We start from the raw sequence: 27,571 nt of genomic DNA on the forward strand, positions 1-27,571 counted from the left end.
GTGATATACTGATAATGTTACTAAAAAGGGGCTGATTCATTTGGAGTGACATTTGTACATCCTTCTGTGTTCTTGTTCTAATCGATTTCTAATACGTGCATTTCAATTTTGAATTAATTTTATTAAGAAAACCTTTTAAAATGAGTAAGTTAAAAGCTATGAAGTTTTTCGATGATAACTTTTGATATGATCTGTGGTTTCTTTTTAGCTTTTTTTTTTTTTTTTTTTTTGCTTTAGGCCTAGAATCTAAACTTTTGTACTTTTTCAAATGAGTCTTGGTGCTAACAATTCTAAGAAGCAAAATTTCCTTAGTTATGCCTTTTTATCCCCCTTAGCCTCTCTGGACATATTTCACAGAACCCAAAGCCACTGATTAAAACAGCTATACCAAAGGGATAAGTGCAATATAGATTTGGGTTGTATATACAGATATATAGATAAATATATAGATAAATAGTGGTTTTGAACTCAGGACCTCACACTTTCTAGACAAGCATTCTGCCACGTGAATCATGCTTCCAGCAGTATATTCTTATTTTTAAGTACATATTTTATAGGCATTTCTTTGATATTTTTAAATAAATGACTGATCTGCTTTTCTGAATCTCAGTGTACATAGGATAAGGGTACCGGTTCATAATGATAGCCACTCTCAAATAGTATGAGGGATTTCCTGAATCCCTTTTTAAATTTATTTTTTTAAACTTTTACTTTGTGGGCTGGGAATATGGCCTAGTGGCAAGAGTACTTGCCTCCTACACATGAAGCTCTCAGTTTGATTCCCCAGCACCACATATATGGAAAACGGCCAGAGGGGGTGCTGTGGCTCAAGTGGCAGAGTGCTAGCCTTGAGCAAGAAGAGGCCAGGGACAGTGCTCAGGCCCTGAGTCCAAGGCCCAGGACTGGCAAAAAACAAAACAAAACAAAACAAAACCTTTTACTTTGTTCCTCAAAGTATAGACAATGCATATAAAAGTACTACACTTGCTCTTTTAGCTCCAGAAAAGTAGCTCTGGTGATTTTTGTAGAATTTAAAATTTTCAGTTATATATGAAGTGATACTTACCATTCTAATTACTAACACAGCATTGCCAGTCTCTGGAAAGTGGTGGCTAACCCTTCTAAATGGGTTATTGTTGACTTAGAAATCTGTGAGATTCTGTCCTCTTTTGTGTCTTGACTCATTCATTGTTATTGCAGTATGGTTTTCTATTTAATACTTCACCATTTATGTACTGTCTTGCAGATTGAGTGGCTTGTAGTTGTTATACATGCTCTTATTAGTGAGTCTGTGTGTCCCTGGAATCTCAGATGCTATATTGGCCTATTTTCTTTTACATGTAGGAAATTCTGATGGTAACACTATAGCTAGATAACTCTCATTAATTCAATAAATTAGACTAATCCTTGAGTTATTTTTGAGTATTTTGTTTACTTTTGCCACTTTTTCACACTATAAAAGATTACTAGTACAGCGAATGAGTCTGAACTTTGTTCTGACTTAGTGAAATGTTATGTTTAAAGACTGTCTGTGATTTCTGATGGAGAAAGCAGATGAAGAATTTATTTTCAAGTGTTTTCAGGGATAATTTTGTGGGAGGAGGTCTAAAGGAAGTTAGCTGCAAGAATGACATATATATGTATATATATATATATATATATGGACTATCATATGAATTTAGAGAACCAATAATATCCACATGCTAAGTTATCAGTTTGCCTTATCTCTGTCATATAGCTTACCAATAAGCATACATCACTTTCAGCAGAGCTACATATATCATGGTTCATTAGCATGAGCATGTGGGCAATCCTAATTTCCTTCCTGAAAAAGAGCCATGCCTGGAATTAGCATTCTGAATAGTCACAAGGAAGGGCAAAGGTTGGCTGGGCAAAGGAATGTATAGTCTACAGAAGAAGTGGCTTTTATTTTTAAACAGATTGTATTGTTTAATGTTAGGTGGTTGGTTTGTTTCTGGATTTCCTCTTAGTTGTACATATTATTATTATCAATCACTTCTGTCCTTATGTAACTTGTTCTCATGAAAGGATATTGAAGCCTGAGAACAAATATACTTTAATTGAGGGTTAACTACAGCTACTTTTCCACAGCCATGTTATTTGAGGACTTTACATTTGAGCATGTAGAGATGTCTTCCATTTGCAGGACCACTAAAAATAAATTTGAGTACTTTTAGCTGTTTTCTTAATTGTGAGAAAAAATTTAAAAACCAGTGTCCTTTTTTTTGTTTTGGTACTTTTTTTTTTTGTATTCTTAGCTTTACACCATAGAATGTATAGTCAAAAATACTTTGAAAAAAATAATTTGTATTGAAAAATACACCAATCATAAATACATAGCTACATAGATCATCACAGTGTCGCCATTGCTTAGCAAGTCCTCCACCGCATCTCTCATTTTTCTATCCCATCTCTACCACACTGACTGCACATGGCACAGAGTAGTTTTATATAAAGTCTGGAACTTTATAACAGCTATTCATTTGTGTATGGCTTCTTTCATTGACAATGGTTTGTGAGATTCATTCTTGTTTTGGGGTGTGTCTTTTAGTGGGTGGGGAGTACTGTTTCTTGAACTCTCAGTTTCACATTTGCTGAGCTGGCAATCCACTGCTTGATCCACACCTCTACCCATTTGTGCTCTGGCTATTTTGAGATAGTTTGACACGATCTCACTTTTGCCTAGGCTGGCTTGGATCATGTGCCTCCCATTTATGCATCTTGCCATAGCTGAGATGACAGGCGCATGCCACTATGAAGTCTCCTTTTTTTAATTTTTATTTTTCTTAGACTGGACTTGAACCTGATTTAATCTCTACTTCCTGAGTAGGTAGCATTACAGGCGTGAACTACTGGTACTGGGCCCTATTCTTGGTTTTATGTGTGTTTTAATTGATTTTTATTGCTTCATAGGTTTTATTGCTTCAGGGTTTGTCAGAGTATTCATTGCATGTCAGAGTTTACCTATGTTCTTATGGATGGATGGGCACATCCATAAGTTTAAAAAAAAAAGATCTTTATTAATGTTTCATATGGAGCTATAAATACATAGGCCGTTACTGAATATCTTCATAGTAGTTAAAGTACTGGAAAAAATTTACTCAGATTTATTTCAGACAGTAAGTCACTTAGATATCAATTTACTAGTTGAAATCTTTGAGAGTATTTTTTTATATTTGCATCTTGACATAATATTAAATTTATAGGAAAGTTTTCAAAGAATATTACAGAGGATTCCTTGTAGTCTCATTTCTAAATTATTGACTTTTAAGCTTTTGCTACATTTCCTGTATCATTCTGTGTGCATTTACAAGCTTCAAATATGCACTTGCATATATCTTTATTCTAACAATTTGTGGAAAAATTGCATGTATCATGAATATTCTCAGAAAATACGTCCCAAAGTATTTTCTGAGAACAAAGCCATGAAGGATCATGGGTTTTTGGTGTTTTTTGTTTGTTTGTTTGTTTTGCTAGTCCTGGGGCTTGAACTCAGGGCCCGAGCACTGTCCCTGGCTTCTTTTTGCTCAAGGCTAGCACTCTGCCACTTGAGCCACAGCGCCACTTCTGGCTTTTTCTATATATGTGGTGCTGAGGAATCGAACCCAGGGCTTCATGTGTGTGAGGCAAGCACTCTACCGCTAGGCCATTTTCCCAGCCCAGGATCATGGTTTTAATTTAGTTTTTCTGAACTCTACATCTCCAATGATCACTTTTTTTCCTCAATGATAATACTATGTATACACAATTACTATGATATGTGGAATTATTTCAAATAATTAAGGGAGAAATTACATGATACTACCAATTATAAGTTTCATGTTAGTTTGCTATAAGTTTCAAGAACAGAGAAGCCTCCACTTAAAAGGCCAAATTTGGAGTCTTTTGTTTTGTTTTGTTTTGTTTTTTTTTGCCAGTCCTGGGCCTTGGACTCAGGGCCTGAGCACTGTCCCTGGCTTCTTTTTGCTCAAGGCTAGCACTCTGCCACTTGAGCCACAGCGCCACTTCTGGCCATTTTCTGTATATGTGGTGCTGGGGAATCGAACCCAGGGCCTCATGTATACAAGGCAAGCTCTCTTGCCACTAGGCCATATCCCCAGCCCCAGGAGTCTTTTTTTTAATTGTATTTTTTTATTGTCAAAGTAATGTACAGAGGGATTATAGTTACATACGTAAGGGAGTGAATACATTTCTTATCAAACTTTTTACCTCCATTGTTCTCCCCCCCCCCATTCCCTCTCTGAGTCCCTCCCCACCCTCCCCTGAGATGTAACAGTTGGTTTACAGCATATTGTCTTGTAAGTATTGCTGTTGCATTGGTTCACCTTTTACCCTTGTCTTTCCATTTGGGTGTTCCCTTCCCTAGTTCTGATGAGCATACATACAATGGGGAGTCTTTATTGGCAGGCTAACAGGCCATGGGGGAACTCCAGTCACAAAGCCCTAATGCCTTGAATACAACTAACACATGGCATATATAGCACCCAAACCACACAAAGTAGAAAGCAAAGCAGATGTGAACAGTAAAGAAAAACAAAAACAACAATGAGCATTCATCTCTAACAAAGATGTTGAATATAAGCCAAACAAATCAAATGTGGACATGATCAAGGGAAATCAAACCCCAATCATCTAAGGAGAACTTACCCACTCAAAACACATTTGTAAACTAAAGAATGCCCATTATTATTAAGGCCTTTTGCTTAGACCCAGTCTCCTTCAAGTTGGTTATGCAATTAATACCTTATTAATTGCATAAAATTGGTAGATATACAGTGAAGAATAGAGTAAGATAGAGTAGCATAGAGACTAATAATACTATTATTTTTAAGAAGCATATTGACTTGAAATTTGAGAATCAGGTTCTAAAATGAGCTTTCTTCACCAGGGCCACTATCCTGAATTTCTAAAAACACATTAGGTTACCATTAAACAGGCTAAAGAAAAGGTGCCCAGGTCCAAATAGCCCAAAGTACTTGTTAGTGGATTTATTTGCACAGAATTGTGCTCGTAAAGTATAGAGAATAAGAGTAGTTTTCATTTTATCTTACTTCAAATTCATTTTTAAGCATGTAACATTCTTTTCTTGGTTGGTAGTTCAACTGTAATTGTGTCTGTTGATAAATATGTTTATTCTAACATCAATGTGTCAGTATTCTTTGCATCCACAGGCATCTTATTAATTCTTATAACTTCTTGGGTTTTTAAGCTTATATTTAAATATATGTATACTGATACTCATTAGTCAAAGTAAATGACAGATTTTTAAACACGGATAGTTATTTCACTCATTCTCTTATAAACTCTAAGGATTTGACTGAATTACTTGCAGTATAGTTGCAGTTTTATATTTATCTTATATTTATGGATAAAAGGGGCATAATTGTCATGGTTCATTGTTAAAGTATCCTTATGATGACATATGGGAATGCTTTTTTTGTTCTAAATCCTGATTTGGGACATTTTTCTCTGGGTGCTAATGTTGTTCTTTGTTTTCCTGTGGTACTAGACAGGACACTGCTTCAGAATCAAGGTGACTAGAGATTTAAATACTTTCATTGAAAACATTCGTAATTTTTCCTCTGAATGACACTGTTAGCTTAAGAAGCAGATGTCTGCAGAATGCTTGTGAGCGCAGGGCCACATAGAAGGCAAGTGAGCCTTTGTGTAAAGGTCATGAATCACAATGGGAGATGACGGCAGACAGCAGCAATACTGTTTCCACTCTATTGCAGGTTTGACATTCCACAGCACAGGGCTGTGTCCTCCAATCAAAGTCAAATTTAATTTATAAAAAAATAAATTCCCTACTTGGGAGATCTAAATGTCCATAGGAGGGGTTTCTTCCCATCTTTAAAAGATGGGGAAAAGCACAATATAAAAGAAATAGAGCCAGCAGATGGAATCTGCTTTTCTCCTAATGGCAGGGAGTATCAACTTATTTTACTTCATCTTACTTCTTGTCACTATGGTGACTGTTCAATTTGCATATGGTATCCCTCTAGTCGGGGTACAAGAAGCACCCAGTTCTCCCCAATGGAAGTCTTAACACATGTCTTGATGACATCTTTTTCATGACCTTACACTGGGAGACATCTGGAATCCCTGCTGACCAGTGTAGCTGAGAACATCTCCCCTCCCCTCCCTTCCCCTCCCCTTCCCTCTCTCCTCCCCTCCCCCTCCCTCTCCCCTCCCCCTCCCCCTCCCCCTCCCCCTCCCCCTCCTCCTCCTCCCCCCTCTTCTTCCTCCTCCTTCTTTTCTGTGTGTGTTTGTGTGCCAGTCCTGGGGCTCTAAACAACTACCTGTTCTCTTAATCAAAATAATTTTGTGCTGGGTACAGTGGCTCATGCCTGTAATCCTAGCTATTCAGGACCTTGAGAACTTTTCCCTGGAGATCCAAACTATGTGTAATGTCTCTGAGTTTTATTTTTATGTGAAGAAAACCATAAGGTGCTATCAAGTCAATGTGACTCTGGATCCAAGCACTGCACATCCTGATCTACTTCTGTCTGAAGACTGGAGACAAGTGATTCTTGTATACACCAAGGAAAATCTTGAAACATCACCTAGGAGATTTACTCCCTTCCCTTGTGTCCTGGGCTGTGAGAGCTTCTCTTCAGGAAGATACTACTTTTCTATTTTTTTTTTTTTTTTTTTTTTTGGCCAGTCCTAGGCTATGAACTCAGGGCCTGAGCACTGTCCCTGGCTTCTTTTTGCTCAAGGCTAGCACTCTGCCACTTGAGCCACAGCGCCACTTCTGGCCATTTTCTGTATATGTGGTACTGAGGAATGGAACCCAGGGCCTCATGTATACGAGGCAAGCACTCTTGCCACTAGGCCATATTCCCAGCCCAGGAAGATACTACTTTGAAGTGAATGTTGGAGAAGGAACGGATTGGGATTTGGGAGTTTGTTTGAAAAATGTACACGGGGCACTGACATGAATCTTAACCCTGAGTTTGGATTCTGGATGATCAAGCTGCAAAAGGAGAATGACTATGTGGCACTTACCTCTCTGACTTTTGCTTATCTGAATGAAAAGCTCCTGGTGGTAGGAGTTTTTTTAGACTACAAGGCAGGACTCGTTTGTTTTTACAACAGGACTACTGGTTCCCATATCTTTACCTTCCCAAAGGCTTCTTTCTCTGATACTTTCCTGCCCTTTTCCAGTTATATCCACATTCTCCTTTGTCCCTGCCTCCTCCTGATGAGTAAGGAAAGGAACAATGTCTTTTTCTTTGTTAACCAACAGGGAATATGTGTAAATCCCATAATGGCAGGTATTTGGTCCATTTTCTTCACGCTTATTCTTCTAGTACCTAGATTAGTGTCTGCTCTTTTAAGATATTTATTTATAACTAATAAATATAAAGAAGAAATTTTTTAAAAAGAAAAAAAAACAAAGGAAAAACCCTTTTGTTTCCATTTTCTGGAGCAATGGATTTTTTTTTTTTTTTTTTTTTGCAAGTCCTGGGGCTTAAACTCAGGGTCTGAACACTGTCTCTGAGCTTCTTTTGCTCAAGGCTACACCCTACCACTTGAGCCACAGCGCCACTTCCTGCCTTTTCTGTTTATTTGGTGCTGAGGAATTGAACCCAGGGCTTCATGCGTGCTTGGCAAGCACTCTACCACTTAGCCACATTCCCAGCCCAGAGCAATGGAATTTTAAAATATGTATTGGTGGGCTAATGTCAGAGTGTTTTCTGCATGTATTTAATGTCACACTCCTGTGAAGTTTCTATTTCATAATCATCAATACCAGTACAGGGACAGCTCAATGTGATTTTCCAGTACTTTCTAAACATTTGGTATGACATTAACAGTGAATTAAAAGGTGACTTTAAGTCTAGCATTAAAATATAAACATTTTAGAATCTTTTAGTTTGATATACTGTAGTTTTAGTAGAGCTACTCTGAGGAAAGAAAAACTAAGTAATTTTGAAGCATTGAAATTGGTGCTTGAATATAAGTATTTCATTTAGTTTTCAAACTATAAATTAGATGGCCTTTTATAAGAAAGGAACAATACCAGGAAAAAAAAAGGGTACTTTTTCTTGTTTATTAGCAGTATTGTTATTGCTGATGCTTACCAATGTCAACAACAGCTCAGTTCCTATTTTTGGCAAACAGAGCTATTGGAGCTTGTTGCCAGAAAAACTTAAAAATTGTGACTACGACTAGCTGGAAGAAGGTGAATCTTTTATCTAATTCTAACAGGTTATCCCAGACTTTTTTTGTGTGTGTGTGCATCTCACTTAACCTTCTGAGTCAATATTTTATATGTTTTTTTTTTTTACAAGATATTCATGTATTCAATGCTTACGTTTTGAGTGCTTACTGGTTGCCCATTGGTACTAGAAATTCACAATACAGTGAAGTGGCCATTTTAGCGAATAGCTACAGTGAAATATATTCTGAGGATTTTGAATATTTACCAAGATATGCATATTACAGAGAGCATTTGAATCACAGATGCTAAAGGGGAAATATCTGAGTTACTGTTTTCTAAAGCAGAAGTGAAGAAAAACTTGCTTATTCAGTGTCATGGGGCATTGGAACTTAATAAGTTCATTATTTTATGGGGGATAAATAACAAAAGGGGTGTGGCAATGGAGACATATCTTCAGTTACTTTAAAAAATATCACCATAGCATGATATTTGTTATCAGAAAATCTGCCCCATAGTTTATGTCCTTTTCTTACTCTTAACTTATCACACCCAAAGAGCAACATTTCCAGATTAGGAGTAACTAGAGTGCTTGATGATTAGAAATATGAAAAATCTAACAGGCAGGAACTGAGTTACTGTCTGCCTACTAATTGTATCTGAAAGGCCTGGGGCTTTTTAGCTGAGTTTCTTTTCTGATTTAAGATGACACATACTGATTCTATCAAAAGCCCTAGACATCTCTCTTATGGTATCACTATTTACAAGGAGAATTAAGAAGATATTACTGTCTTCATCACTCCCTCAGGAAAGCTCAAGGGTCTTGAAGCCTTAAAAAGTAAGATATTTCTTCTACCATCCACAATTAATGTGTGGTCTCCTGGTTTCAGAATTAGTCTCAAAAGTAACTTTGAGTCATCTTTACCTAATTTACGTAGGCCTAGAGTAACTCAGAACGGGTCTTTTTTAAGGAAATGAAACATATTAGAGCAGACCAATATTTCTACATGTGAATTCCACAAAGCAGGGATGTAGAATAGCATGACATTCTCCCTAGCCTGTCTCCCAAACTTGGGAATAGTGTGTCTTTTTCTGCTCAAAGTTGGGGTGTTCTGTCACTTGAGCCGCACCTCTCCTATTGAGAGTGGTATGTCTTGAGTCTGCTAAGGTGACTATGGTAGAGAATTTCTGTTCACAGTTGCCTCAGTGGACCATCCTGCTGCAGGCTTGCATAGTTAGCAGCTCTTAACAAAACACACACACACATACACATTTACTTGGCTTAATCATATTTGGCTCCATATATCTATATCTATATCTATATCTATATCTATATCTATCTATCTCTATATCTATCTCTATATCTATCTATCTATCTATCTATCTATCTATCTATCTATCTATCTATCTATCTATCTATCTATATCTGTCTGTCTGTCTGTCTGTCTGTCTATCTACCTATCAGCTCCCAAAGCCAGGAAGGACATCAGTGGCTCATGCCTGTAGTCCTAGCAACTCAGGAGACTGAGGTTGGAGGATCATGGTTTGAAGCCAACTGGGAGAGGAAAGTCCATGAGACTCTTACCTCTAATAACCTACCAAAAAAAAAAAAAAAAAAAAGAAGAAGAAGCCAGAAGTGGAGCTGTGGTTCAAGTGGTAGAGCACTAGTTATGCCCAAAATGCTCAGGGATGGTGCTCAGGCCCTGAGTTCAAGCCCCAGGATGGGCACAAAAGTAAAGTATCAGCAAATAGTAACCCCTGAGTTGACAATCCTGCTTGTATTCCTCTGATTATTTTCTTACACACATACCTACTGGTTGATAACAGTTTCTAGGCAGATCTTAACAGTCCCAGAAAGATTGAAGTTGTCTTTGCCAACTTAGTCTACATGACCTAGAAGAAACGCTCTGTCTATGCATTTCATAGAATCTTTACGTTTTAAGGAAACTAGTAGGTGTATTTCTTAGGCAAAGCAGGAGTTCATTACTTAGCCTTTCTTCCCCATATAAAGACTTCTGTCCCTCCCATTAGAAGCATGACTGCTTGGCTACTAAGGAATGAGTAGAAGCAGGCGAGTTTCTCCTGGCGGGGCTGTGGCCTGGGTGGCAGTTTTCCCAGAGTGTGGTGGAGTGTGGGGGTTGGCCTGGGTGTTCTGCGCGGGGGACACCTTGCTCCAAGCTGCCTGTGCCTTGCGCTTCACCACGGCGGGAATCGCGAATGGCTTGTGCTAGCATTTGTTCGGGAGCTGCCATGTTTTGCAATGTTCCTTGCGAGTTATGTATTTACTGGCATTCTGCAGTGATGGAGAAGGAAGAAAACGGACCTCATCCACCTGTAGCAACGACTCCCTGACCGCTGGAGGAACACCTGTCACCCCGCGTCGGATCTCCTGGCGGCAGCGCATTTTCCTGCGGGTTGCATCCCCCATGAACAAATCCCCCTCGGCAATGCAGCAGAAAGGTCTGTGAAGCACTCACCAAACAGCCTCGCCCCTGCTGGGCTTCAGAAACTAGGGGAAGGAAGGGCAATGCCTGGGGTATTACACAATTTAAGAGAATGAAATAGAGCTGGGTGCTGGTGGCTCTCCCCTGTAATCCTAGCTACTCGGGAAGCTGAGATCTGAGAATAGCCTTTCCCACGAAGCCCGATCATTGGAGACTCTTGTGTTCAACAAACCACCTAAAAGCTGGAAGTAAAGCTGTCACTCAAGTGGTGGAACACCAGTTTTGAGGGAAAAAGCTTAAAGGATAGTGCCCAGACAAAGAGCAAAGCAAGCCAGCAAGTGAGCAAGAGAGTATCACAGTTGAGAAATAACTTGCTTTATTGTTGTAGTGGTTTATTGTTGAGGTATTATTGATATGTTAGACATTTAGTACCTGCTTGTTGAGTAGATAAATCTGTAAGTAGGTTTCTAAAACCTGTTCTGGCCTACTCCCTGAGGAATGGAAACTGGAAGAACTGAAAAAGAAACCACTTTATTATTATTATTACAAATTAGGATTTTAATGACATTACAAAATTCAGTCATTGCTGGTGTGAAGGCATATCCCCTTAGAATAAACTTTTATTTTTATTTTTATTTTTATTGTCAGACTGATATACAGAGCCGTTACAGTTTCATATGTTAGGCATTGGATACAACCACTCTTTTCTTTCTTCTTCTTTTAATTATTGAGAAAGCAGGACAGAATAGTCTTTTACAAGATTCACACACACAATAAGGAGACAGAGCTATTGAACAATGAAGAAATGACTATGTTACACTGGGCAAATATCAACTAAAAACATGGAGTTTATATTATACTAGGCAAATAGTATGCAAAAAAAGAGGATGATGGAGTTTTCTTTGAATGTTAGGCTTACTAAGCACATGGTATAATTATAATGAGAAAATATTTTATAATACAGTCTTGAGAGCTAGAAAATGATACTGAAAAGAATTTTGAAGAGAAATAAATAAACCAATAGCTCTCATTGGAGACTTTAACATATTTTCTGAAAACTAAACAAAGAAAAGTTAAATAGATCTAATATTTGAATAGCACAATTGAATAAACTTGATCTAATATTTATACAGAGCTTTGGCCCTGAGAGAAAAACTCATCCATTTTTTAACATAAATGAAAGATTCATAAAAATTACATGCTTGGCCAAAAGTTATTTTAATAAATTTCACTTAGTTATGATCATCTATTATATTCTCTGACCACAGTTTTGAAGAAGGAAGAAAAGGAAAGAAGGAAGGAAAGGAGGGAGGAAGAAAGGAAGGAGGGAAAGAAAGGAGGGAGGGAAGAAGGAAGGAAGGAAGGAAGGGAGGAAGGAAGGAGGGAAGGAGGGAAAGAAGGAAGGTTAGAAGACATTTGGGCTAGGAGATAACTCAGTGGTGGAACACTTGCCTAGAATGCATGAGGTTAAGGTCCTGGGTTTGATCTCCAACACTGCAAAGAAAAAGGCCATTGCAAAGAAAAAGGCCATGTGTTTCAAAACTGTACTCCTAGATGTGAATGTGATTAATGCTGTATTCTCTACACATTACAGTTGTGTGACATTTAGAGGACAATTCACAACCAGGAAAACATTCATCTGAAACCAAGAAAGCCAAAAACTATAGTGTTCAAGAAGATAGAAGTGCAACTGTAAAATCATTAAACACACACACACACACACACACACACACACACTGAAAACAATAAAGAGAAGAGGTTAATGAATTAAAAAAGAAGAAAGCAAGTGATGTTACTAATTCCGATTAATTCTATCTCACAGAAAAATGTTTACCCTCATTTCCAGGCGAAACTTGTCTGAGGAAAGTTGTAGACTTGTGAGAGAGTTTGGCTGGTCAAAAGATAGTGAGATACTGAGTGTGAAAGATTGTATACAGGATGGGAGATTGAGACTTGAGGCTGAAGGTGACTTGAGGTCATAGTATAATGCTGGGGATTTATGTAAAACTTCCTCGTAGTCTGCACTTTGTTCCCTGGGATATTAGCAACCATTGAAATATTTTGAGAGTTGTGATCATGTTTCTTCGTAGGAAAGCTATTGGCATAGGTTAATGAGAGAATGAGCTCCTGGATGTGATTGAAGGATGTCATTCAAGGCAGGGGAGCCGCAGGACTATGGTGCCTAGCCAGGAAAGGCCCAGCCTGGCTCAGCTGTGGCCTCCCGAGGCACTCACGTAGATGTGGGCTTCCGAGACCATTAGACCCTACCCACACCATCCTGGTTGGTAGCCAGAGAATATACATAGATGAATTGCAGAAGTGTAGGACTCTGGGGAAAAGCCAGCTCACGTTGGAGCAGATTTGGGTAGAAAGAGGAAGTGGGAAGATGACATATGCATTTGTTTCACTGCAAGAGGGAGATCTGGAAGGGGAATTCAGTCTAGTGAACTTTTATCAGGGACTAGTTCCTGAAAGGACTAGCTACTGAAACACCTTTTTGCGCAGAAGCTTAGATTGAGGGAGTGTCCATTCTCGAGAAAGTTCTTGCCATCTAGACTAAGGCATATGCCTCTCACGATCTTCTTCTCTGCAGATGGACTGGACAAGAACGAGCTGCTGCCCCTGTCCCCACTCACTCCCACTATGGAGGAAGAGCCTCTTGTTATATTCCTGTCTGGTGACGACGACCCAGAAAAGGTGGAAGAGAAAAAGAAATCAAAAGAATTAAAGAGCTTGTGGAAGAAAGCTATACACCAGCAAATCCTGTTGCTTCGCATGGAGAAGGAAAATCAAAAACTGGAAGGTTAGTGGTCAGGCAGGGCTGCAGGCTTGGGTCATGTATGTACTTGGACTAGAATAGCTGTTGATTCTAGTCATTCCTATTTTGTGAGTTATTATTTCTCTATGATACAGGAAGATTTAACTACTTGACTTTTTGTTTAATAGAATTAAAGCATCAGAAGCCTATAGTGTATATTTGGGTAATGAAGAGTGAAGATAATGAGATTGCTGTAATTTCTGTGATTGCAAACAATATCAGTGTGCATTGCTTAAGAAGAGAATTTAAATATGAAATAGCATAGTTTCTCTCTCTCTCTCTCTCTCTCTCTCTCTCTCTCTCTCTCTTTCTCTCTCTTTCTCTCTCTCTCTGTACCAGTTCTGAGGCTTGAACTCAGGGCCTGGGCCCTATCTCTTAGATTTTTTTTGCTCAAGGCGAATGCTCTATGACTTGAGCCTCAGCTCTGCTTCTGGCTTTTTAGTGGTCAGTTGGAGATAAGACTGGCTTTGAACCGTCATCTTCAGATCTCAGCCTCTTGTGTAGCTGGGATTACAGGTGTGAGTCACTAGGATGGAATGTGAATCTGAGCTTTAACTTTAGGCTAATGATATTCATCATGAGTGAAACATGCTTTCCAAACAAATTTGTATTTTAACTAGTTTCAACTGTTTACTATCAAGTTCTTGTTTTTGTTAATATTTTATAAATTTCCTCTTTCAAATCATTACATTTATAATTAATTTGCAAAAGCTATTGAGCTTGATTATTATGTTTATGAATAGTAAATATTTTAGAATGTGCTTTTCAGTATTTTGAAAGTGTTATGTAATTTTCCCCAAACAGTAATGATAAAACCATACAAAGTCAGAGGCTCTTATTTTCAATTAGACAATAAAAAGCCAAAAGTAGAGGTGTGAGAGCAACCTGCCTTGAGTAAAAAAGCTAAGAAACAGCACTGAGACCTTGAGTTTAAGTCCTAATATGCGCACATACACATTATGAATAAAACTATATCCATCCATCCATCCATGATATTATCTTGGGCAAATTACTTACAGGAGACTTGACTTTTGTTGTTGTTGTTGCTGGTCATGGGGCTTGAACTTCTGGTGTAGGCCCTGTCCTTGAGCTTTGTTGTTCTAGGCCGATGTCCTACCACTTGAGCCACAGCTCCACTTCTGGCTTTTGGTATTTAATTGGAGATAAGAGTTTCACAAAATTTCCTGTCCTGGATGGCTTCAAACTGTGACTTTCAGATCTCAGCCTCCTGTGTAACTAGGATTATAGACATGGGCCGTTCACACCCTGAAAGGCCTGTATTTTTTTTTTTTTTAATGTATAGTGAGTGATTTAGAATAATTGGGCCTTTGACTTCTTAAGATTCCTGGCAAGTATAGAATCTATATTTTATTGTGTTGTCTTCCAAGAAGCCTTTTAAAGTACAAGTATTCACATTTTTGAGCTTATTGTCCTCATTATTATTACTATACCTGTTATTCAATTCAGCTTTTGTTTTTAACAGTATTTACTTAGTTTGCAAGGACACCATTTTTTTCCCACTGCTACTTGCTTAGCAGAATGAAAAGCATATAAAAAGTTAATTATCCTTGGAGAACAAAAATGCTATTCATTGTTATTGACATAGGACTACCACCGAGCCACAGCTCCACTTCTTGAGTTAATATTTTAAAGCAATTAGTTAGATCTTGAACCAGCTTATAAACAGGAAAAGAGATTGAAAAAGAAGTTACCATTTCTCAAAAAAAATAAAGCATGAATTTATATTTCAGTTAGGTGTTAGTGCAAATAAAATCTTTTTGTTAAATATCAAAGGATAGATTTAAGATTTTAGATTAAAGGGAAAATGGCTATTTATAGGGGTGTTCATAAATAAATACATTTGTTTTTGTAGTTTTGAACTCATGGGGTTTGAATTCAGTGAGGTGTTGTCCCCTAGCTACTCAGGAGGCTGAGATCACAGTTTTTAAGCCAGGCTAGGCAAGAAAGTTCCTGAGAATCTTGTCTCTAGTAAGCTACCAAAAATAAGCCAGAGGTGGAGCTGTGACTCAAGTGGTAGAATTCTAGCCTTGAGCAAAAAATAGAAGCTCAGGGACACTCCAGTACCAGAACAACAACAACAACAAACAAACAAACAAAACAAAGCAAAAGCAAACCCAAACAAAAACCACATTTGCTTATCACAGAGTATAGTAATACTGTGAATCAAAGCCCAACTGGGTTAGAGAGCCATCTAGTGGTTACCAGAGGGAATAGCGTAGTCTTTTGGGGTTATGGCTAAACTTTAAGGAATTTTTTATAACTGTGTAGAAAACTATGTGTTTTAAGATCTTCAAGTCTTTGGCAATGGTTCTAAGCATATGGAGTAAAGCTAACATTTGTTCTGCTGTGGCTTTTGTGCTGTCGAGGACTTTGGATACATGACAAAGATTTGTGTTGCAGAAGGTAAGGTGAAGCCTGAGTGACAATATAGGTCACCCCAGGATCCCTGACCATATATGGAGGGAATGCATGCATGTGTCCCTGCTTCCTCCTCTTCTTTTCCACTAGCTATTCTAGTTAAGACTAGGCAAAATACGGACTGCTTTTGTGGCCATTTCTTTCTGTGAACTCTGGGCCTATGTGTAGAGCCATGAACAAGAAACAGAGTTCTGCATTATTTAAAAAGTGGAATGGTGCTAGCTTCATCAAAATATTCTTTTTGTATTTTTTCTTTTTTTATTGGTATTATAAAGGTGATGTACAGAGGGGTTACAGTTATGTAAGTCATGTAAAGATTACATTTCTTTTTGGACAATGTCATCCCTTCTCTTGCTCTCTCTCAGTTTTTCCCTCCCGTCTCCACCCACAGGTTGTATAGTTCATGTGTTCAGCATAGTGTGTAGTGAGTGCCATTGCTGCATTTGATCAGCCTTTGTCACTTCATTTCAGTGCCTTCCTTTTCCCTCCAAAAGACAGATAAACAAACAAGACAAAAAGAAAAGCAAACAAAAACAGCAAAAAATGGGGAGAAACCCTTCTTATTTCCATTTCCCAGAGTTCATGTTCATAAATATCATTTTGCATGATTAGAGGCACATAGGCATTGAGCCTTTGTGTTCTTCTCCTAAGATTATCCTCCTCTTGTCTCACTGCGTGTGAATGTCTAGAATCCTGTAATAATTTATTGTGTCCCAATGTATTTTAGATCTAGCTTCCAATATGAGAGAAAACATGCACTGTTTGTGTCTCTGAGCTTAGCTTACTTTACGAAACATGATTTGTTCTAGGTCTACCCATTTCCTTGTAAATTATGTAATATTCTTTCTAATGGCTGTGTAAAATTCCAATGTGTATGGGTATCACATTTATTTTTGCATCCACCCACCTATATTTGGGCTGTTTCCATAGCTTGGTAATGCAAATAGTGCATCAATGAACCTGGACGTGGAAGTGTCTTTATGGAATCCTGGCTTGTGATGTTCTGGTACATTCCCAGGAGTGGTATGGCTGGGTTGTAGAAATATATATATATATATATATATATATATATATACACATATATATGTATATATATATATTTTAAGATTATTAGCTGTGCAGGCTGGGTGAGGGCAGCTCCATGATTGGCCATGAGGTCACCATGTACTAGTCCTGTGCTCAATCCCAGAAACCTCCCTGCTCCTCCTCAAAACTTGTTAAAAAGGAACACAGAAACGCATAGCCTAGTATGAAGGGAAGGATAGATATAGTTGTAGAAATAAGTTTGGAAATGTTACAAGGGTATTGTAGTCAAATAATGTTCAAATTGATGGTATCATGAAGCACTGTCTTCTCACATAATCTATAAATTAGTCACAGTCAGCTGCTGATTGCTCACACCTGCAATCCTAGCTACTCAGGGGGCTGAGGTCTGAGGATCACAGCTCAAAGCCTACTTGGGCTGACAAATCTGACAGAGTCGTATTTCCCGTGTCTTTTTTTCTCTCTCAGTGCCCCCCCCTCCTGCTTGTGGTTATCATATTTGTCCAAAATTTGAAATGTATAACATAGCCAACTTGGCTTGTGTTTTATGCTTATGGGAATTACTATATGTAAAATATAGAGTAAAACCTTCTTAGGAATTTATTGCTTATATTTCCTCATACAAAACGTTTTCAAGTGGAGAATTTTTCATATTGTTATCAAGTTTTACGATATATATATATGTATAGTATGTATATATGGCTGATCCCTAAACAATAATGAGGAATAGTTTACAATACTTTTTGTACAGACACATTGGTTTTAATAAATACTTTTTATTTTTATTTTTTTCAGCAAGAAGAGATGAACTCCAGTCCAGAAAAATTAAATTAGACTATGAGGAAGTTGGTGTGTGCCAGAAAGAAGTTTTAATAACCTGGGATAAGAAGCTGCTAAACTGTAGAGCTAAAATCAGATGCGATATGGAAGATATCCATACTTCTCTTAAAGAAGGTATTTGTGATCATTTCGGTAGTTTATTTGTTTATTTATGGTGCTGGTACAGGGGCTTGAACTCAGGACATCATGATTTCATATGTCTTTTACACTCAAGGTGGGCACTCTACCACTTTTGAGCCATATCTCCAGTCGACTACAAATAAATGTCATGGACTTTTATGCCCAGGCTGGCTTCAAACCATGATCCTCATATCATAGCCTCCTGAATACCTAGAATTACAAGAGTGAACCACCAGCACCCAGCAGTAATCTTTTTGTAATCAGAGAAGCCTCAGAGGTTTTTGAAAATCTGTATAGCTCTGACATAATTTTATCTTGTGAAATTCTTTTAAAGAGATGAAAATAACTTATTTCAGCCTGTGGTTTGGTGATGTGATTAACAGGGAAATGGCGGTACTGGAGATGCTGACCTTGGAGTGGAAATTGACGCTTTTTCTGAACATTCTCCTCTTTACTATGGCCTGCTTTCATCTCCGCTATTATTTATTGAGAAGCAGAATGTGTCTTGGTTCAAATTGTTGATTTGTTTGATACTTAAATCGAAAATTAAAACTAATATGTGAGTATTTTACATGTAATTTCTGTTACCCAGGTTGAATTTATTCAAGTGAAAATCTTATAGAATGTATAATCTGGGTACAGAAAAAAAATCAGAGGGGGCTGGGAATATGGCCTAGGGGCAAGAGTGCTTGCCTCCTATACACAAAGCCCTAGGTTCGATTCCTCAGCACCACATATATAGAAAATGGCCAGAAGTGGTGTTGTGGATCAAGTGGCAGAGTGCTAGCCTTGAGCAAAAAGAAGCCAGAGACAGTGTTCAGGCCCCGAGTCCAAGCCCCAGGACTGGCAAATAAATGAATAAATAAATAAATAAATAAATAAATAAAAAAAATCAGAGAACCTTAAAAGAAATGCTAAAAGAAACTAGACAGTTTTTTTTTTAATTCTTAGTGTTATTATAAAGGTGATATACAAAGAGGTTAGAGCTAACCTAAGCCAGGTAAAGAGTACATTTCTTTTTGGACAATGCCACCCCTTCTTTGTCAGTCTTGTTTTAAAAGATTGAAATAAGGCAGGTACCTGTGGTTCATGCCTGTAATCGTAGGTACTTGCGAGGCTGAGATGGAGAAGAATGCAGTTGGAGGCCAGTCCAATCATATACAGAAGACTCCTTCTCAGCCAATATCTGTGTCCAGTGGCATTCATCCGCCTTCTCAACAAACAGCAGACTGAGATCAGGAGCATTGTGATTCCAGGGCAGGCTAGGCAAAACATTCCTTGGCCCTCAATGACAGAGCCGGGCATGGTGGTCCACCTCTGTCATCCCAGTAATGAAAAGAAGTGAAAAATAGGAGGGGCATGGTCCAGGCATATGCCCAGGCAAACAGTGAGATCGTATTTCATCACAACTAGTGCAAAAAACCAAACCAACCAAACAAACAAAACACAAAAAAGCAGTTGGAAGCCTGATTGAACAGGATTGCATGCATCTTGCAAGTACAAGGCCATAATAAGTTCAGACTCCAGTACTGTAAAAGCCTGTGATAGTGTATAAAACCATTGCACAGTTAGGTTTGGATGAATAAATTTAGGATTTATTTTATAAGCGGCTACATTTATAAGCTTCCTAGGTTGCTATGTTGCTTTGCAGGTTTATGAATCCTAATGTTTTTCCTTGAATGCATTTGGGAGATAAGACAGTGGTTAGCAGATGCAGTAAAGCATGTCCTGCATTGATTGCTGTGACTTACAGAGATTTTTTTAGGTGCTAGTGCTTTTAGTCCTTAGGGATGCTAATTCAGACTTTGTACAGTCCCTCCTCCCTTCATCTTTCTTATCTTCTGTTGTGCCTCTCTCTTCATAGAGATATTCTACTTGGGTGTCAGTGTGTCCCTCTCTCCTTCTCCCATTTCCCATTGCCGGTTCTCTCACTCCTTCCTGTCCTCCTCCTCTTTTCTTGTCTTTATTCCGCTGCCTGTAGGGCCTTCACACACGTACCTTCCTGAGGTGACGGTCATCTACATTCACAGCCTGGAAAGTTCTCTTCTCCAGAGCTAGATTTCTGGCCCATCATTTTAAGATCATATAAGAATGCTGTTTAACCTCCTCCCCTGAGTTACTTGCAGATGACTGATACTTAGAAATTATAATATGGACATGAGCATCTGTGGCTACCTTCTAGGCAGATATACAAGGAAGAAGAAACTGGACTATACATGTGGGGGGTGGGGATTCAAGATTTGACTTCTGAAAGCAGACTTTCAGAAACACTGTCACTCACCAGCCACATAAATTGGTAGATGGCTTCATCTTAGTCTGCCTCGGCTTTGCCTTCTGTAATGTGGGAATAACAGCAATAGTTTACCTCACAGGGTTGTGTTTTGAATGGCTGTACTCTCGAGCTCAATCAGGGTGTGTGTGTGTGTGTGTGTGTGTGTGTGTGTGTGTGTGTGTGTGTGTGTGTGTTACTGTTTGTGTTATGTTATTGTTACGGTTCCTTGAAGGCTTCCACTGGCAAGATGGCAGCCCCTGTAGGATTCAGCTTGTCACCCTATGCTTCCGTCAGTCAACTGAACTGTCCTGTGTGATGGGAAGAGATGTGAATAGCAACCTAGTTGATTACCTTGTACGGAGTAATTTCCTTCCACAATCCAAGGCCTTGTGTTTTATGTTCCTTTGTCTATAGGAGTTCCTAAAAGTCGACGGGGAGAAATATGGCAGTTCCTAGCTTTGCAATACCGTCTGAGACACAGGCTACCCAACAAACACCAGCCCCCCGACACCTCCTATAAAGAACTCCTCAAGCAGCTCACCGCTCAGCAGCATGCTATCCTCGTGGATCTGGGTAGGTTTGTCACAACAATTGTCACTTACAAAAGTAAATGGCTGCCTGGGTTTTGTGTGCTGGTTGGTGTTGATGAAGATCTATGGGCATCTGCAGAATTTCTGGTCTTTTCTGTCTCTGTGTCTGATTTGAGGTACCATAGATGACTGAGTATAAAATGAAATAAAACTTACCGAACAAAAGGAATCACTGTTCTGTTTTTTTTTTTTTTTGGCCAGTCCTGGGCCTTGAACTCAGGGCCTGAGCACTTTCCCTGGCTTCCTTTTGCTCAAGGCTAGCACTCTGCCACTTGAGCCACAGTGCCACTTCTGGCCATTTTCTGTATATGTGGTGCTGGGGAATCGAACCCAGGGCCTCATGTATACAAGGTAAGCTCTCTTGCCACTAGGCCATATCCCCAGCCCCCACTGTTCTGTTTTGTGGAGTGATCTCAGTCACTGTATTTTGAACAACTGTCTTCTGTTTAGATATGCAATTATAATCAGTGTTGGCTTTGAAACAGGTCAGATGGGCACCAAAATAAGTCACAAAGGTATATCAAGTGTTTCTAAAGGGTTGGAAGCATGGTTTGGGCAGTAGAGCTCCAGGCAATGAGTGAAAATGTCAGGTACTGAGTTTGAGTCCCAGTTTCTGACAAAAAGAATTCCTAGACATATTGTTGAAAATAAGCCTTTGAAGGTCACTTTTAAAAGGAAGAGTAACAGAGAGGGTTGTATATGGTCACAGGAACACACATGGAGAGGGATACAGAGAGAGACCAAGAGAGAGAAAACAAGTTGAATATCGTCATGCATGCCTATAATTCCAGCACTTGAGAGACTGAAGCAGGAGGATCATGAGTTCACTTAAACTATCTAAGAACTGAGCATGGGTATTTGATGGGTAATCCTAAAGATGGCTCTGTGAGCAACCTCTTGGATTGGCAGTCTATTGATTGCTGACTTGAGCAAAAGTATTAAGGGAGACTGGAAGATGGTAATTTGAAAACTTGCTTATTGGACTCCACTTGTTAGACATTTGTGTTTCTGCATGCTTCTGTTATTTTCTCATTTCTTCTCCTTACACTGCAGAATTCTTACCAGTTCCTGGGGGGGAGGGGGAGGAATTAATCACTTTTGAACCTTTATGGTAGAAAAGATTTTGAAATCTGACATTCTTGCAAATTCTGATACATGGAATTAATTATTTCACAAGTTATCTAACATTGCCTTCATTTCTGTGTCATAAAGAAAGTCCCAAATGTTATATATACAGTCTTACAATCTTGATGGAGTGGTGGGGGGGTGGTGGAGGGGAGTCAGTTTCAGTACCAAGTCCCAGCTTTTTAGTGAGTTTATTTGCTAGCTGATGATAATTCTATATTCACAGGTACATCTGTAGAGGGGAATTTATTTCAATTTAGCTGGATCTTTGTTTCTCCTTAGCCCCTTTGGGCAAATATATATACTTAAAAAGCAAATACTTCCTAAATGACAGTCTACATGTAGAACAAAATCAAATAAAACATATCCCTCTAGTGTCTGCTTATCAGAAAAAAAAGAAAGGAGGGGAAAAAAACAACACAAGAAGTAATCAGCTAATGATCCTTCAAGAAATATTCTCATATCTCTTACAAGATTCAGTAGAGAATGGTCTTTGGAATTTGCCTTGATTTATAGTCAATAAATTTTGTGTTCTATTCTCCTGCCATCTCTGAGGGATATATTGTTTATGATTTTTAAAATCTAGAAAAAAGTGCGGCTTAACATTAAATGTTTGCTTTTATATCATACAGATGAAGATAAGGGTGGTAGTTTGGCAGTCAGGACTTAGGATTTGTGTGTGTGTGTGTGTGTGTGTGTGTGTGTGTGTGTGTATGTGTGAGAGAGAGAGAGAGAGAAAGACAGAGAGAGAGAAGAGTGAGTTGGATGTCATAGGCCTGTGCTAGTAATTCTAGTTAGGAGGCTGTGATCTGAGGGTCATGGTTTAAAGCCTGTCTAAGCAAAAAGTCTGTGAGACTTTTTTTTTTTTTCAAATTAACCAGCAAAAAGCTAGAAGTGGAGGTGTGGTTCAAGTGATAGGACTCAAGCGGAAAGGCCAAGGGAGAACTTTAGTCCATGAGTTCAAGCCATGCTACTGGCCCAAAATAAGACATAGAGGGAAGGAGTGAGGCAGACACTCGTAAGGAAATGTTTGAAGCACATTCCACCGGTGGAGCGTGAGAATCTTCCTGGCGATCACGCAGTTGCATCTTCACTGTGATCCCTAAAGTATTGACTGAATCCTCTTAACTGCATTTCATCTTCTTTTCCCCACTGCAGGGAGAACATTTCCTACTCACCCCTACTTTTCGGTGCAGTTAGGCGCGGGGCAGTTGTCCCTTTTCAACCTCTTGAAAGCCTATTCTCTGCTAGACAAGGAGGTGGGCTACTGTCAGGGGATCAGCTTTGTGGCTGGAGTCCTGCTTCTGCACATGAGTGAAGAACAAGCCTTTGAAATGCTGAAGTTCCTCATGTACGACCTGGGCTTCCGCAAGCAGTACCGGCCCGACATGATATCACTCCAGGTGAGGCAGTGATGCTCCAGGCGGGACGTGGGAGGCTTTGCCACAGATCATGGCACCTGTCGGCCTCAGCATCTCAGTTCAGACTTCAGGACTTTTTTTTTAAAATTGTTGCTGTTGTTGTTTGCCAGTCCTGGGGCTTGAACTCAGGGCCTGAGCACTGTCCCTGTCTTCTTTTTGCTCAATGCCAGCACTCGACCACTTGAGCTACAGCTTTTGGCTTTTTCTTTATATGTGGTGATGAGGAATCGAACCCAGGGCTTCATGTGTGCGAGGCAAACACTCTACCACTAGTCCACTAGACCATATTCCCAGTCCCTGGACTTCAGGAGGTTTTAGGCCCATTGTCTTAAGACATGGGTGAAGGTGGGTTCAGTTCACTCTATTGAGTGTGGGAATTGGATGTTGCTAGGTGCTTCTGGGTCCGAGGATACATAGTGAGTGCAATTCTTTTTTTTTTTTTTTAGTTTGTTTGTTTTTATTTTGTTGGTCATGGGGATTGAACTTGGGGCTTGGGTGCTGTTCCTGAGCTCTTTCATTCAAGGCTAGGGCTCTACCACTTTGACCCACAGTGCCAATTCCAGTTCTTTTATGGTTAATTGGAGATAAGAGTTGCATGGACTAGGAATTCCTGCCTGGGCTTGCTTTGAACCACGATCCTCAGATCTCAGCCTTCCAAGTAGCTAGGATTAAAGCTGTGAGCCACCAGTACCCAGCTGGAGAGCAGTTCTTAATTGGTGACTATTCTTAGGGCTTTTTAACAGGTCAGACAATGACCATAGAATATTTTTTTCACTTGGTTATTTTGGTCCTACTTGGGTGGGTCCCATACTTTGCTAGGCAGGTGCCTCCCACCTCTGCCACTTCATCAGAGCCTGGTTTACTGCTTATTTCTAAAATGTTCACCTACATCTTATACTGGATAGAAAGGATGGCCATTTTGGTAGGGAGTTCAACAGCCCTGGTTATGCAGAAACAATAAATTGGTGACTATCAGTGGATCTCAGAGAATGGAAATTTTCTGAATAGAATTTGATTTTGGTCATAGAAAGGAAGATACAGCTATCAGTTTTGAAGGCAGTGATTTTTCCATTTAAAAACTTCTTATGTGCCAGGCACTGATGGTTCATGCCTATAATGCTACGTACTCAGACTGAGATCTAAGAATTGTGGTTCAAATCCACTTCAAGCAGGAAATTCCACAAGATTTTGATCATCAGTTAACCACCAAACTAGGAGGAAGTGGAGCTGTAGCTCAAGTGGTAGAGCATTAGTTTTGAGCAAAATAGCTCAGAAACTGTGCTCAGGCTCATAATTCAAGTCCCAGTACTGATAAAAACACAAAAACATTGTCATGATTTTAACATGTGATAAACGTTTATGTAAGCTAGACACTCCTGGCTCAAACCTGTCATCCTTGCTCCTCAGGAAACTGAGATCTGATGATTGAGATTCAAAGCCAATTTGGGTAGAAAAGTGCACAACACTCTTATTTTCAATTTACCAGCAACATGCTGTAAATGGCTAGTGCTCTACCACTTGAGCTACATCTCCACTTCCAGCTTTTTTGGTGGTCAGTTGAAAACAAGAGTCTCATGAAATTTCCTGTCTGAGCTGGCTTCGAACCACAGTCCTCCAATCTCAGCCTCCTGAATAGCTGACAGGTGGGAACCACCAGTACTTGGTTAAAGCATACTACTTTTCTTTTTTTTTTTTTTTTGGCCAGTCCTGGGGCTTGGACTCAGAGCCTGAGCACTGTCCCTGGCTTATTCTTGCTCAAGGCTAGCACTCTGCCACTTGAGCCACAGCGCCACTTCTGGCCATTTTCTGTATATGTGGTGCTGGGGAATCGAACCCAGGGTCTCATGTATACGAGGCAAGCTCTCTTGCCACTAGGCCATATCCCCAGCCCCCATACTACTTTTCTTACTTAGTATGTGTGAATTGTTATGAAATAGTAGAATAACAAAATCCAACTTTAGTACATTTTATGTGCACTCAGGTTAATCCATACTATTTCCTTCCCTGCCCCTGCTAAATGAACTTTAGATTCAAATGTACCAGCTGTCCCGCCTTCTTCATGACTACCACCGAGAACTCTACAATCATCTGGAGGAAAATGAGATCAGCCCCAGTCTCTACGCCGCCCCGTGGTTCCTCACACTCTTCGCCTCTCAGTTTCCATTAGGATTTGTAGCCCGAATTTTTGGTAAGGAATGGCTAGGTTCAAGTGGGACACAGTGTCGCTTAATCCAATCAGGTATTTCTAGCCCTATGGTGCCTTTATTATTTCATCATGTATTTTACAGAGTATCAAATTGCTGGTGAAATTTAAGAAATTGTATTATTCTTAAGTAAAGATAAAATTGAATGGAAAAGAATTATGCTCCTGTGTTTGAGCGATGTTAACTTCATTAAGGTTTAAAAAAGCTTAACATACATTGAAAAAAATCTAGACTAGAGTCATACTGTTGTTTTTCTTTTTTTGTAAAGGTAATAAACAGGGGGATTATAGTTACAAAAGTAAGGTAATGCGTACATTTCTTTTTAAATATTGTTACCCCCTTCCCTCATTTTTAAAAGTATTTTTTTTAATTTGCTGCTTGATATAGATTTCAGTACATATTAAATTGGCCCCTTCGTTTTATAATATAAGAGTTTAAATAATTCGAATTGTTTTTAGTGTTCAATTATTGGGGAAAATAGCAGTTGAATGTTTGAGTATTTACCTAGTCTCTGTCAAATTTCCCATTAAAACACAGCGATGCATATCCCCTTAATCTTATCTGAGATTTTTAATAAGTAAGGGATATACAAATACTTTTTTATAGGTTTCACTCATATTGATTTTTTTTATAGGGGCTTGAACTCAGGGCCTTGAGCTCTTACCCAGCTTTTTCTGTTCATGGTTTGTGTTCTACTACTTAAGCCATTCATCCAGGCCAGCCTTTTGCTAGTTAATTGGAAATAGAGTCTCAGAGCTTTCTTCTCTGGCTGGCTTTGAGTCGTTATTCTCACCTATCAGCTTCCCGAATAACAAGGATTGTAGATATGAGCCGCAGGCACCAGCTTCATATTAATTTTTCTTTAAAACAGATGGTTTGACCCATTTTCACTAGCAAAATATTTTCTGGTTCTGCTGTAATCATAAAACAAACACTTATAGCAAATAAAACGTCTTTTTAATGATACATAGCTTTAAAAATTATTTATCAGAATAAATTAATTGTCCAAAAGAAATTCAGTTACATTTTCATACATGCATATCTTATCTTTGGTAATGAAAATTATACCTCTTCTTTTAGATATGATTTTTCTCCAGGGCACTGAAGTTATATTTAAGGTTGCACTCAGCTTACTGAGCAATCAAGAGACACTTATAATGGAGTGTGAAAACTTTGAAAATATAGTTGAATTTCTCAAGAGTACTCTTCCTGATATGAACACTTCTGAAATGGAAAAAATTATTACCCAGGTAAGATTTAAACAATCATCAGGTTATACAGCCATTTTCTATTGATTATATGTTACAAGCTTTAGTACAGAAAATGTAGTTGTGCTCTACAGATCTTATTGTTCTCAAGATTTCTTTTCTTTTTTATGTTTGTCTTCTTCAGTGCTGAAGATTGAATAGGCAAGTGTTCTGCCACTGAGCTATATCCCCAGACAAGAATTGTTACTTTTTACTTTGATCAGATACATTTTGTTAGAAATGAGACTTTTGAAACTTCCACATTATGAAATTTTCTATCTAGCTATTGGCAGGAAATGTGGTTTAGAGAATTACATAAAGAGTTTTTCAGAAATCCTTTCAATTTCAACCAATGCTAAGACCAAAAATAGAATCAAAGAGTCAGTATGATTGAAGAATAAAGTGAGGTCTACTGTCTTTATAATATTATGAGCTGTCCTATAAAAATACACAAGTGTGAAAGTACTGGTTTATGTTTTCGATGACTTGTCTCATCAAGAAATCTTTTCTTTTTATTGTCATTGGCTGTTTTACTAGTTACGTCACTTGACACAACACGCTATCCTTCTGAATCTGTTTTCTCAGCTCCAAAATGGTACAAATTGATTGGAGTTTTGTAAAGCTTAAGTTAGGACAGTGTCTTCCATTGACCATTCAAAGGAAGGAACTATTCCAGCCATGTGGAGAGAAAATCCAGGCATTAGAAACAGAGGAAGGCTTTTCGACCCTGGCCTCACTTGTTGAGGGGACAAATGAAGACAACATTTATAGATGATAACCTTCGAAACTTTCTATTACACATGACTTTTTGCTCATATA

At 38.8% G+C, this 27,571-nt stretch overlaps 1 protein-coding gene and 1 long non-coding RNA gene across 4 annotated transcripts in view; one reads left to right on the forward strand and one right to left on the reverse strand.

Moving 5' to 3' along the window:
* The window catches only part of Tbc1d4 (TBC1 domain family member 4), a 154,752-nt gene that overhangs the window by 122,673 nt on the left and 4,508 nt on the right, over positions 1 to 27,571 (forward strand). For 2 of the 3 annotated variants that reach the window (XM_048341240.1, XM_048341241.1), the window contains exons 11-17: positions 10,488 to 10,648; positions 13,226 to 13,435; positions 17,729 to 17,887; positions 20,580 to 20,738; positions 23,039 to 23,283; positions 25,330 to 25,489; positions 26,586 to 26,755. In XM_048341240.1, coding sequence (XP_048197197.1) covers positions 10,488 to 10,648; positions 13,226 to 13,435; positions 17,729 to 17,887; positions 20,580 to 20,738; positions 23,039 to 23,283; positions 25,330 to 25,489; positions 26,586 to 26,755 — 1,264 coding nt within the window. Of the gene's footprint in view, positions 1 to 5,530; positions 5,555 to 10,487; positions 10,649 to 13,225; positions 13,436 to 17,728; positions 17,888 to 20,579; positions 20,739 to 23,038; positions 23,284 to 25,329; positions 25,490 to 26,585; positions 26,756 to 27,571 lie in introns of all 3 variants that reach the window. The other variant, XM_048341242.1, reaches the window with a different exon arrangement.
* Positions 330 to 1,075, reverse strand: LOC125348204. The gene is made up of 2 exons (XR_007210321.1): positions 935 to 1,075; positions 330 to 704 (listed from the first exon to the last, which is right to left on the reverse strand). It is a non-coding gene; the product is annotated as an uncharacterized LOC125348204 (long non-coding RNA).

Source organism: Perognathus longimembris, chromosome 3 (genome assembly GCF_023159225.1).
Source record: "Perognathus longimembris pacificus isolate PPM17 chromosome 3, ASM2315922v1, whole genome shotgun sequence".
Lineage (NCBI taxonomy): Eukaryota > Metazoa > Chordata > Mammalia > Rodentia > Heteromyidae > Perognathus > Perognathus longimembris.